Source organism: Rhopalosiphum padi, chromosome 2 (assembly GCF_020882245.1).
Source record: "Rhopalosiphum padi isolate XX-2018 chromosome 2, ASM2088224v1, whole genome shotgun sequence".
NCBI classification, from domain to species: Eukaryota; Metazoa; Arthropoda; class Insecta; order Hemiptera; family Aphididae; genus Rhopalosiphum; species Rhopalosiphum padi.
This window is the reverse complement of record NC_083598.1, coordinates 66710765-66723313: the sequence shown is the minus strand read 5'-3', so window position 1 is coordinate 66723313 and position 12549 is coordinate 66710765. Positions and strand designations below refer to the sequence as shown.

The window sequence follows — 12549 nt, the reverse complement described above, 5'->3', positions numbered from 1 at the left end:
GTTTTTGAATTTCTGATTACATTGATATTGAGGATACATTCACTGAAATATTAAAAATCACAGAGTAAAAAGGACCATAGATATTGAACTTTAATTTGATGTTTAGCGTTGGTTAGACGGACATAAAATAGCAGCTACGGCGTTTTCTATTAATTGTATAATAATCAATTTAAAATTAAAAATTAAATTAATGAGTTTAAACCTTTAGTTTTCTATCCCTTACAAATGTTTCAAATAATGCTTAGATACATAATTAAAATACATGTAAATATTACCGTATTAGTTGGATTATAAGATTTTGTATAATTTATGTTGCTCACTTCTTTATAGAATATTTTCTCTAATTTTTCTAATTTTTATGAAGTATGTTTTGAGAAATTATTTCAATAGAAGTTTAAATTTAAAATTTAAATTAATTATCACTAAATACAACGACCCAATGGCTACTGGATTTATTTGTATACAAAAATGTTTGTAAGTAGGTTTATAAAAATAAATGGAATAATTTATTACATTTGGCCCATTTTACGATTATTACATTTTTTTTACGAACAATTTTTCTACCTAGTTTCATTATCAAAATATTTGATTTTGAACTTTCATCTTAAATTACTTATGAAAAATTAAAAACATTTGTTAACACAGAATGTGAATTTTTTTTTGTTTCCATAAAAGTAGTGATTTTGATTAATTTCGTACGCCCACCTATATTACTAATTTATAATTACAGTTATAGATAATAAAATTGACTGCTAACTCAAGATAATAGGTTGAGCCGATATTAATCATATTTTTGGGAATCAAAGATTTTATTATAGAACATTTTGGCCATCCTGTGTTTATGCTTATTATCAACCTTAAATATTTTAAACATTTTTTATATATTTATAAATATATAGTTATCATTTTAATAATACATATTTATTTATATAATATACGCATTTGTAATATTGATAATACCTACGTCCTACACTAATTCTCATATTAACGATTTAATTGTAATCTAGTTATTATATCTCTATTCATAATATTATTTTTTTAATTTTTCATTATTTAATATTATATATTATATACATATGATTATTACTTAAATCAATTTAATACATTCATTAGAAATGTTTCAATATTAAAAATATATTTTTATATTGTACAAACTGTTATTTAAATTGCATTAAAGCGGATGAGCTTATTTAGTCTATGACAGTATTGTTAAGCATTCTAGTAAAACAATTCAAATATCATCATACTCGTACTTATATTGGTGCCGAATACAATTTTTATTACTTTTTTCCTTGAGTATTAAAATGACGGCATTTAAAATAGTTAATGTTTACATGTACCTACTGAATAGTGAATATTTTAAATTTTAAATGGTATTTAAACTTTAGCAATAAAATGATTTGTTGTTGATTTTTATTACAGTTAGTGAGTTAGAATGCTTTTACATCATATTAAGTTTACCTCTCCATAAAAGTTGACTAATGAACGATGTAATGTATAAACTCTAATCAATATCTCGTGATCTGCCATTGATACTTACGTAAAATAATAATATTATTTGTATAATTAGATAGTGAAGACAGATTATATAAGAACATTACTAGTCGGTCTAGTTTCCCAAATTCTCTATTCTATCTAATAATATGATATTATATGTGTATGTTATATAATGATTACCAATATATTTTTAAACGGTAACTAAATATAAGTATCGAAGCCAACCGGGTATATATAATGTATATAACTAATACAATAATTGCTGTTTTTAAAATAATTTTTTTTTAGGTTCAGTAAAGGTACTGCAAATTGTTAAAGAAATTAATATTTATAAATTAAAAATATCTTACTACACAATATTTGTCAGAAAAATGAATATAGAAAATTGGGAGCAAACCAAGTTATTTGCATAATTAGAAAAATTAACCAATTTTTTTTATGTCTGTGCTTAAATATGATTGATTAATACAATTAGTATATCACAATATTACCGGTTTAAGTAAATATAAAACTGTATACAGTTATAGTAATATATTACTTACATGTTACATTACATTATTATATTAAATAATAAATAATATGTTATACAGTATCACCAGTGCGTGTTTGAGGGGGACAATAGAGACATTCTACTGCCCACCCGGCACCCACAATAGCTTTTTTTATTATCATTCGTGTGGTATACAAATATACATCTTAGTTAACCTTCTAAAAAGTCATATTAAGGAATATATTAAGCGTGAGACATTTTAAACTGTATTTCTATAACAGTATTAAAAAATAAATGAAATATTTTAAATTTAAATGTATAATTTATAAAATTAAAAAAACAAATTTTTCCCCGAAAATTGCACTCAAATACGTCACTTTAATTTTAAAGAATATTAAAGTAAAAATGTATTCGTCGAAATGTATAAAATCGAAAAATGTTAGTTAATATAATATGATTACAAATCATTACAACAATATGACATACGAACGAACGCAACAGCGAGAGGAAGTAACAGCTATTGATTACTCATATTCATAATCATGTCAACCGCATTTACCAAACAAAAGCGTAGGACGTTTAATAATCAACCGAGATATCGGTAACAAGCAACAATTTATAGTGAATCTGAATTAAAAAATACTAAATTAATGTTGTTAAAAATACAAAATATTAATTTAGACTTTAGAGTAATAAGAGGAAAACAGCAAAATAATGCATTATGGTTTATAGTATCTCACTGTATAATATAATATAGTTACGATGAATGCGAATACCAAAGACCAATAATACGCAGATAATGGTATTATCGATAATTAATATACACCAAAATACCTAATACTTATAATATACCATACACAAAAAAAAAACAGTATTATAATAGCAACGAAAAATTATATTATACTTAAAATAACATTCGATTGTAATTTAGATTATTTTACATTAACATTGCTATATAGTGATCAGAAAAGAGTTCATTTGAGAACCTACGTCACATACCGTATTTAAACCCGTCTGCCGTATTCTGTAGGCGTATAATATTATAGTGGAACGAACTTCGGGACCCAGAGCAGTTTTCGATAAGAATCCGAAAATATTTTAACCATTTATATCGAAACTAATAATTGACTGTCTGGTGTATAATATTACGACAACATGACTAAATGTAAACTTGTACGGTCCAGACAGAGCTAATGACTTATAAATTACAAGTATATGACATTTTTTTTACTCAAGGACTCAAAAAACCATCACTATAATACATAATAATATGGTCTGTATAGCATAGACGTGCGAACCGGGTATGCTATCGGTTTTTTTTTTGGGGGGGGGGGGGTGGGGGCGAAGACTGAAGTAACCGATATTGTATAACATATTGCCACAAATATGTACATTGTATATTTTCAGTTTTCACCAGGTCAGTTTAACAAATCAATGTGCGCAGCATGTACATTTTTCATTATTTCTAAGACTGATACATTGTAGGGTGTAAGATTAGAATCCAATAGGTTTTTTTTTAATTGATTATATTTTTAATAAAATGATAAAATTATTTGAACTTACAGTTATTGGTATAGTAATACGTTGGTTTACAAGGAGGCAGTTTAATTTGCGAGAATTGTAAATCTGAAGTCACGTGTAAGTATATATTCATTTTTTTTAGGGGTCGCTTTGTATACCGTACGAGTCTGAAGCAAATTAAAAATAGTCGTCAAAAAATTGAAAATCTACCTGCAGTTTTTGATAAACACATGTTTAGGGTATACAATTCACTTACTATTGTCTACTTCTAACTAACCATATAAGCATAAGATGTACTATTGGAATTAGCAGACGAACATTGTGATACTATACGGAAGGAATTCTGTCAAAATTGAAATTCATTCTACAGACACAGTAAGATCACAAAACTTAATATTTTTATTGATTCTTACGACTACTGTTTAGCATGAGAGTTTAAGGATTTTGGATAGCTATAAGAGTACCCCCACCACGCCACAGCCGGTGATCGACAATAATATTTGTATATTATACGTTATCGCTATCGCCGTACAACAATTTCTTCCCATTTGGATTATACGTCTAACGCTGCACATCTGTTCATCGAGTTGAAATTGTATTGATCGCGACGTTATATTAAAATTTATAAGATTTGTATCGAAAATAATTGTGAGTTCTGTACCTACATAATAATATTATCACAGTATTCGATTTTTAATATTTGATAAATAATTGAAAAAATGAAAAGTTCTATTATCAGCTATCTACTGTAGCCTATCGGATTAAAGATATCCAATTACATAGTCTTCATTAATTGAACTTTTAATTTGTTTGCTGATATGTTTTTACATTTTAAATATGAACTAAATAACTTACACAACATCAAAATAATGACAAGACTCTCTCGCTCTATAAAAATAAAAACTTATTTACAATTATGTAAATGTTTTATCATTCAAAATAATGTCGAAAAAGCAGTTACTTAAATGATTAAAATGATAAGTAATGCATAAAATATCTGTACTATAATTTGTTTTAATTAACCAGCAATTTTTATTTAATTAAATTTACATAGTTCTAAACGTTTTTTTTTTTTTTGTGTAAAAATAAATCGATTGATCATATCATACACGTTTAAATTAGTATATAAGTTGCTCGGAACTATGACTAAATAATTACAATTTTACAACAACAAATATATCTATTATAATAATAATGATGACAAATATTATTTTAAAATTAACATGCTATAATTTTTAGAATCAGTAAATATTTTTTTTTAGATCAAGTTATCACTAATCAAAATATTTCAACAATTTTTCTAATCACAATTTCTCATTGATCAAAAACGATGACTTAAAAATAAAAATAATATTTTTAAAGAAACTGATATTAATATTAACAAATTAAGTACAACATATGTACAATAAATTAAAGACTTATAAGTATAAGAATGTACAATACAGTAAATGCTACTTAACAAATCAGTGTTTTATAAATAGAGATTCAATTAGAACAAAAAATAAAATAAAATATTGTACTTGTGATTAAATAAAATTACTTATATGAGCTTATAAATTTAAGTTTCATAAATTTTGTTTCTTGAACGTAATATAAATATATATGCAGTCTTTGCTTTTTGAAAAAAAAATAAAACTCCTTAAATAATGTCTTTGAAAATTGCCTACATTTCAATCAGTAATGTATGTACTATATAAAATAATGTAATTAGTTAAATAATGTAAATAATAATAATATAAATAAAACATAATAATTTTTTCGATTTGTTCGTTAATGATAAATATAGTTATTATAATAATATTGAAATCAACAAGGTTGATAACACTCTAAAGAATAGTCAAGGAGAAATATACTAATTTTTAGGAATTAACTGACATGGTTAGAACACTAGGCCTATCTTTGTTGCCGCTGTTTATGTTATTATTGTTGTTGTTGTTGTTATTGTTGTTGTTGGCAGATGCTAGGCTTACTATATGTGGACTGTTGATAGGCTCTTGCGATGACTCTGACTTGATGACATCATAGTATGCAGGTGTTATATGTGTGGCTGTTTGATACAAGTTGGTATATGCAAGACCCGAACTGGCACTGCCATGATTCAAAACACTGCCGGATGTACGGTGACAGTCACTATAGTTATGTTCAGACGCTATAAGAAAAAAAATGTTTAATCAGTATTTAACATTAATTAATAATCTATAGTTATTAAACATTTTCATTACAAAAATTAGAGGATTAGAGAACTGTAAGTGTGTGAATTTATATTCAATAAAAAAAAATCAAAACTTGAGTACCAGAACTCATGTTAATGTTAATATACTTAATAACATTTTATATTTATGAATATTATCGACTAACAGTGTGCAAGTACAGTATAAAAAGAGCCCTTTTTTACTACCTAGAATTAGTAATAATAAGAATTATAATAATAATGACTATCATTATTATTATTTATCAAGTAAACACTATGTTCTAGTAGTGATGCTTAATAATAAACAGTAAATTTTGTCGCTATCATATTTTATAGTCATTATTGAACAGATATTACGTGCATTATCTGCAGATTAGTAATAACTGTGTAACTTTTAACGACCATAGATTTATTATTAAAATTAAATAGTCAATACAAGTTCTTCTTTCATACATTCATACCATAAAAAATAATAATAATTAATAAAATATTTGACTTACGTATTTCTTGTTTGATTCTCTTAGGTTCTGGTTCTATCTTAGATCCACCTTTGGGCTTGCGCTTTCGTGTCTGAAAATCATAATTAAAATTTTCAAATTAAGTACAAAAAAAAAAATTTAAAAAAAAATGTCTATGTATTTTATGGGTCAATAATTATAACATAGATTTTAACATAAGAAAATTCATAAATAAACTGAGCGAGATTAATTTGAGTAATGAATTTTGAAAATGAATTTGAACATATACGTCATATTCGTATTAAAAATAAAATAATAATCACCTGAATAGAGTCCTTTTTCATTGTAAGCGGTCTCTTGACGCCGTGTAACTTAAAGTACAAACCACATGCGTTACACACAGGTTCACCCACTTGATTTCTGCGCCACAACGATGTGGTGGCCGTTTGGCAATTTGTGCATTGTAATCCTTGACGTCTAGATGCGTTTTGCTAAAACACAAATTTTTACCGTTAGCTTTATGTAGTATAAGTAACACAACAGCATGTCGCATGATGATTTTTTGCGCTCGTTATATGGCTGTTGTTGGGAGAATTCAAAACATGCAGCACAAAGCGCGTCTAGCCACCGGGGAGCCGAGACCGGAAGAGCCCGTCGCGATTTCAAGTTTTGTTTATGAATGAACACGCAGATTAATAACCTCGTATCTGTGTTGTGACAGATTAGAAAACGGTCATAATAACGTCATAATCTATACAAATGTTTTTAAATGCGTGATAATGGAAGCCGGCGAATTCGATTATTATTAGTAGCACGTGTTACGGTTAGTGAAACTTTATTATGATTAGAAATGTATATTTCTTCGCTACTGATATTATATACATCGTCGCCGACCGATATCATAATATAATCTCGAAAGATATTAAATAGAAAATACTGTTAATTTAGTAAACTTAGTACATAAAAATACGTACCATTCTTCTCGTGGTTTTCTCTTCTAATCCACTGGCTCCAGATGATCTTGCAAAACTGGCGGGCACATGATGATACAGAGGACCCTTATAGAAATCCCCAGAACCGGACGAGCTTGGGGCGGAAGCCACTAAAACAACAGTAAACAAATAAACTATGTTAAAATTTACTCTTTTTTTAAATTGTTTCAAACTTTGAAAATGACGACCGATCGGGAGGACGGCAGTCATCGGAGAGGAAATGATGTATATTTTATAACAAAAAAAAAAAATCATAAACAAAAACATCAATTCACTACAAAACGGCTGGTTACCAGGTATTTCTACAAGGGCTCTTGTTTCAATAGTGAGAAGAGAGAAGTTATGCTGAAACGCTGTTAGAAACACTTACCTGGAGAGCTGTACGGTACACGATCCAGTAATTAAACTAATTTAAGGCTACTATAGGTATTTTTTTATGTAGACCTGCGCGTTTATAATTATTCATGTTATTTGTAGGTTTAAACACCCCAAGATAGAGACAACAAATAATAGCGAACAAAAGCTCATACATGCAAATCGTATATGTAGGTGCGTGTATAAGCTGCAAAGGATTTTCTTTTTATAATCACTAACCAGCCGTTTGGGTTGTTTCACTAAGGGTCTGTTTATGCCATTCATCTTGTAGTAAAGTCCACACGCATTGCACAAGTAATGACCGGTGCCGTCGCGCCTCCACAATGGTGTGGAAACCGCTCCGCAATTCACGCACTCGCGACCCTCGCAAAATACTTCCATCTCGTCGACTGTATAATATATGTAGATATATATATATATAAATGTGCACACACAAACAAAATACGACGCTATGTCAACACGTCTGAACAAACGACTGCACCCTATTTATTGTACAATATATTGAGGGGCGGTGGTAGTGATAGTCTACGAGAATGGGAGAAGGCGTGACTAGCTATGTCAAGTATATAATATATTCGCGACGCCTATTAAGCTCGAGGAAGGGGTTGTCCGGAAGAGTTCACCCGTTCATCAATAGCAACTCACCTCCCAATAAAATATATAAAGACCACATAATAATAGATATATGGATACGACGCGGTAATATATAGACAAACGGAGTTTGCTTTTTCTTTATTAATTCAAGAATTATTCGATTCATATAGGTAATATGCGCCGCACAACCTTACAAATCCATTTCGTTTAACTAGAGATTAATCGGTCTTAAACGCGTAGGCCGACTATACGCATATAACGAAATTATATTTTTGTGTATACCTAAACCATCTAATATTTTATTTTTATGACCTACATAATATATACATGTATCTCACTTAAATTAAAATACAGTAGAAAAAACATAAAATAACGCGGTTTTAGAGAAACGATCGTAAACTTGGGATCAACATATGTGTTTCGAATAAATATATACTAATCGATATCCCGGGGTGTCGTCTTCATCACACTTGCAGAGGGTTTTAGCGCCGCGGCGAACGCACACATTAGCGAGTGGGTGATTCGATAAATATTTGACGAGGTGGTCCGAAGGCAAATATTAAAAAGGGCAAAAAAAAGGTCTATTAGAGGATTTAATATTTAAGGCACGATATTATTTTACTGTCCCTCGTCCCACCCTAACAGTGTCATATACACCATCGCCCCGAGGTCAACAAGCCGTGTAAACGTCAACAATCTTCCTGTATAGCTCGTGACACGACCCTTCGCTGGCGGTGAACCGATAAACAGCAATATCGTATCGGTGGATTGATTACAATCGAGACAGACCGTCAACTACCCGTCATCCGTCGGTCGTTCTACAGAGTTATCTAAGGGCAACATGTGTAGAAACAAATAGACGGGTGATGATGGTGTCAATAACGAGTGAAAAATAAAAAAAAAAACTATAACGCGCGCCACCGTAAATTACTTGAAAATAATACAAAATTAAATAATACTATTAAGTAGAAATTTCTAAACATATTTGAAAACTCCACACTATCACTATTCACAGAATAATTATATTTCGTAAATAATCAAAAATTCAAAATTATATAATTTACCTACACTCAATATTAATTAGTTTTAAACAGTTGTACAACATAAGCCGGTCGCGCAAGCCTGAAATGTGCGTCCGAATCACTATACGTGACATTAACCACGTTCGATTAGTACTACGACAATTAAAAATGGCACGCAATTGCGATTAACACACGTAAGAAAAAATAACTATATATTATATATACACATTATTTTTTTTTGTGTGCGTTTAAATACGAGCGAAACAATTACATAGTACCTACATATTAGTATGTGTTATTTTAGAAGGGCATCTATACAGTATAGTGCGGAGGCTATTGATCCTGCTCGGTGCATGTATAATTTTTCGTTTCCAACATGGCCGTTACTGATAATGAGCTTCCGTTTTCCGCGTGTAATTCGGGCTCTGGGCATAATGTTTATCGAGGGAGCAACGAAATTCGTGATAAAACGGTAGGGAAAAAATACAAAAAAAAATTAACGGAAAACATATATAAATACAATGATAACGAAACGGTGACTTAACCTAGTTTTTATATTTTAATATTCATTGTCCGCTTGTTATTATATTCGTACAGACTATCGTATAGGAGAGAGAATTCAAATAATTATAGTGTACAGCGTGTACACACACACCGACTGCAAGGAAACTGCGTCGAACGTTGATTCTGTATTATAGAGCACAATTTATAATATGGAAACGTTAACGATTTCGTTAATGATATAAACACCACCACAACGGGTACACTTTTAGATTGACAATTCGAAAAAAACAATACCATTCCGAGTAAACACTGCAGTATATTATACTGTCGTGATGCGTATATATAAATGAGACTAAACGACGTCAACATGTATACATAATATGTATTTGTACACTACAGTTCATTTGATTATATGAAAAGATAAATCCTGACGAGTCAATCTTGCATCAATAGGTTAAAAAATAAATATTATCAACAGGCAATCGTTTTGTTAAGAACTGGTATTTTTTTTATTTTTTTTTGTCAACTGGTAAACTTATTCAGAAATTATGAACACAACAGCGTAGTTATAGCATATAAAATATTAAGTATAATTTCCGTCAGATGTGTAGCGTGTAGATTTATGTATGGAGTCTGTAGGAGATCAAATTAAAAATTTTAATACCGGGTGGTATAAATATTATTATTTATATAGTAATACAGAATATTATATTATAATATGTAACAGCAAGACATAAGACAGTCTGCCTATTCAGATATATTAAGTAGCAGCGGCAACGGTGGTGGTTGGGTTAGGTCAACCCGACCTCGAACACACGTTTTTACCACCAGCCGCCGGACATTAATCAAAGACAGGGGATGCACGATATTTGGACAAGACGGGAAAGACACACACGTCGCACAATGTATATTGGCACGCACGACGTTCAACCATGAGGGGTGTTGGGTTGTGTGTGTGTGTGTGTGTGTGTGCGAGAACCGTATAATCAATATTTACGAGTATTTACAAAGTATTATAATATTATTATACATTTTATAGTGTTGTGTATTGATATTAAAAAAAAAGGCAAAGGGCAAAAGGCGAGTTCGCGAACACGTGTTACTTATACGGCATTACGACCACCATCGCCGCCACACAAATGGTACACGATAATAACATGTAAAGTACAGGGTTCATGTGTGTTTGTGCACCAGACGGCAGCAGACCGGTGTCCTCTAAATGGGCGTTTAATTAATGGCAAACAGATATTATTATTGAATCGTATGCGTTGTAAACGGAGACGGTTCCCCCTTCGATCCTCGAACGCACACATTGTTCTTGTATTATTATTATTAAAATACGTATACACACGACGGACAAGCCCGCAAAAGGTTCCGGTCGCTTTGGGTGGGCAGTTTTGCAGCGCGCGCGCCCCAAGAAAAAAACACCTACCCTATTAATCGGTCACCCCGCCACGGGGGATTCGACGACAAACTCTTTGCGCATTCTCTTCTACACGACTATTATTATTATCATTATTATTATTATTGGTATTTTTTTTATATGTATTATATTGGGTCGTAACCGACCCGGGTCTAGACCGTCCGGCACACGCTTATAAGTTATAATAGTAGAATGGTATACTACATCTTTTGGTGTGCACCGCGATACGCATACACCACACGCATTCGCTCACACGCACACACATACATATATATATATATAATAATAATACACATATGTACAACATGTTTATACTGTACGTTGTAATAATAATAATAATTATTGGTATTGGCGTTTTGCAAGTCCGCGCGAGTAAATCTACATTTTAACGCGCCGACAGAAGATAAATACCTATTCGAAAACATAATTGACCCAATAAAAATAATATTTTTTCCCTCAAAGATTTTCTAAAAACAGTTTATATGTTTTGTGCCGATCGGAACGTAACATCGATCGTCACATACAAATCGTTAAAAAATACATATATTATAATATTATACTTACGAGCTGACAACGAAGCGGCGGCCGAGAACGCATTTGGCCGACTCCGATTGTTGATTTGCATTGGAGCGTAGTTTATAGTGCCATCCGTGTTCGCGTAACCTGCGGCGGCCGTGGCCCACTGGAGCGACGAGGTGTCACCAGGGCCACCGTTATTGACGGCTGCGGCGGTTAGATGGTACGGCGTCACCCCGGGCGTGGCGATCGAGTGGTACGATGACGGAACTGACCGGGACGAACCGGAAGCTGTGTACGCGGACGCTGACGATGTATGTGTACCGAAACGCTGAGCGAAAGCTGGCAGACCACCGCCATTGTGGTTGGACTGCTGTTGTTTGCTTGTCGATGACGGAGAATATCCTCCGGTCCCGTCTTCGGACACGACTACAACAAGGGAATAACAAGAGAAAGCGGTTAAGTAATGGATAATTTCGAACGGGCTAATTTGTATAATGTGTATGTACTAGGTAGGCGCAGTAAATTATAAGTAGAAATTAAAGTATCATTGACTTACCTGTGGACCACATTTGGTTGCCGGCCACGGATGTGATGATGTTGTTGGCTTGCTGTTGATTGAGCTCGGGCGAGGACGTGAAGTAATGTGGCAGGGAAGTCGAATACTGCAAGCCGCCGCCACCGTTACTTCTCTGGTACATGGATGAACTGTGCGGAAAACAAAGTATGGCGATCAGAAAGCTGCATGGCACGATTAGTTTTGTCGGGCCCAAACGTGTGTGACCGACGGTAGTTGGGGTTACCACTTATATATATATTATAAATGCATATAAGTATTGTATATATAAGACGGAAAATATACTTGGAGTGTGTAAGTGAGAGGGGAGGAGAAATATAGTGTGTGTGCGTTAGAAAAAGTGAAAGACCAGAGGTACAACTGATCACTGTCTGTTGCGAACTGGCCAA

The 12549-nt window shown here is 31.8% G+C and overlaps 1 protein-coding gene across 2 annotated transcripts in view; it reads right to left on the bottom strand.

Moving 5' to 3' along the window:
* Positions 1 to 4502: 4502 nt before the first annotated feature.
* Positions 4503 to 12549, bottom strand: part of LOC132919680 (box A-binding factor-like) — a 41644-nt gene continuing 33597 nt past the window's right edge. The window contains exons 3-8 of one of the 2 annotated variants that reach the window (XM_060981455.1): positions 12143 to 12291; positions 11632 to 12012; positions 7744 to 7913; positions 6481 to 6648; positions 6200 to 6269; positions 4503 to 5657 (exon numbers count right to left, since the gene is read on the bottom strand). In XM_060981455.1, the coding sequence (XP_060837438.1) occupies positions 5368 to 5657; positions 6200 to 6269; positions 6481 to 6648; positions 7744 to 7913; positions 11632 to 12012; positions 12143 to 12291 (1228 nt within the window). In that variant the 3' untranslated portion in view covers positions 4503 to 5367. Of the gene's footprint in view, positions 5658 to 6199; positions 6270 to 6480; positions 6649 to 7131; positions 7260 to 7743; positions 7914 to 11631; positions 12013 to 12142; positions 12292 to 12549 lie in introns of both variants that reach the window. The other variant, XM_060981454.1, reaches the window with a different exon arrangement.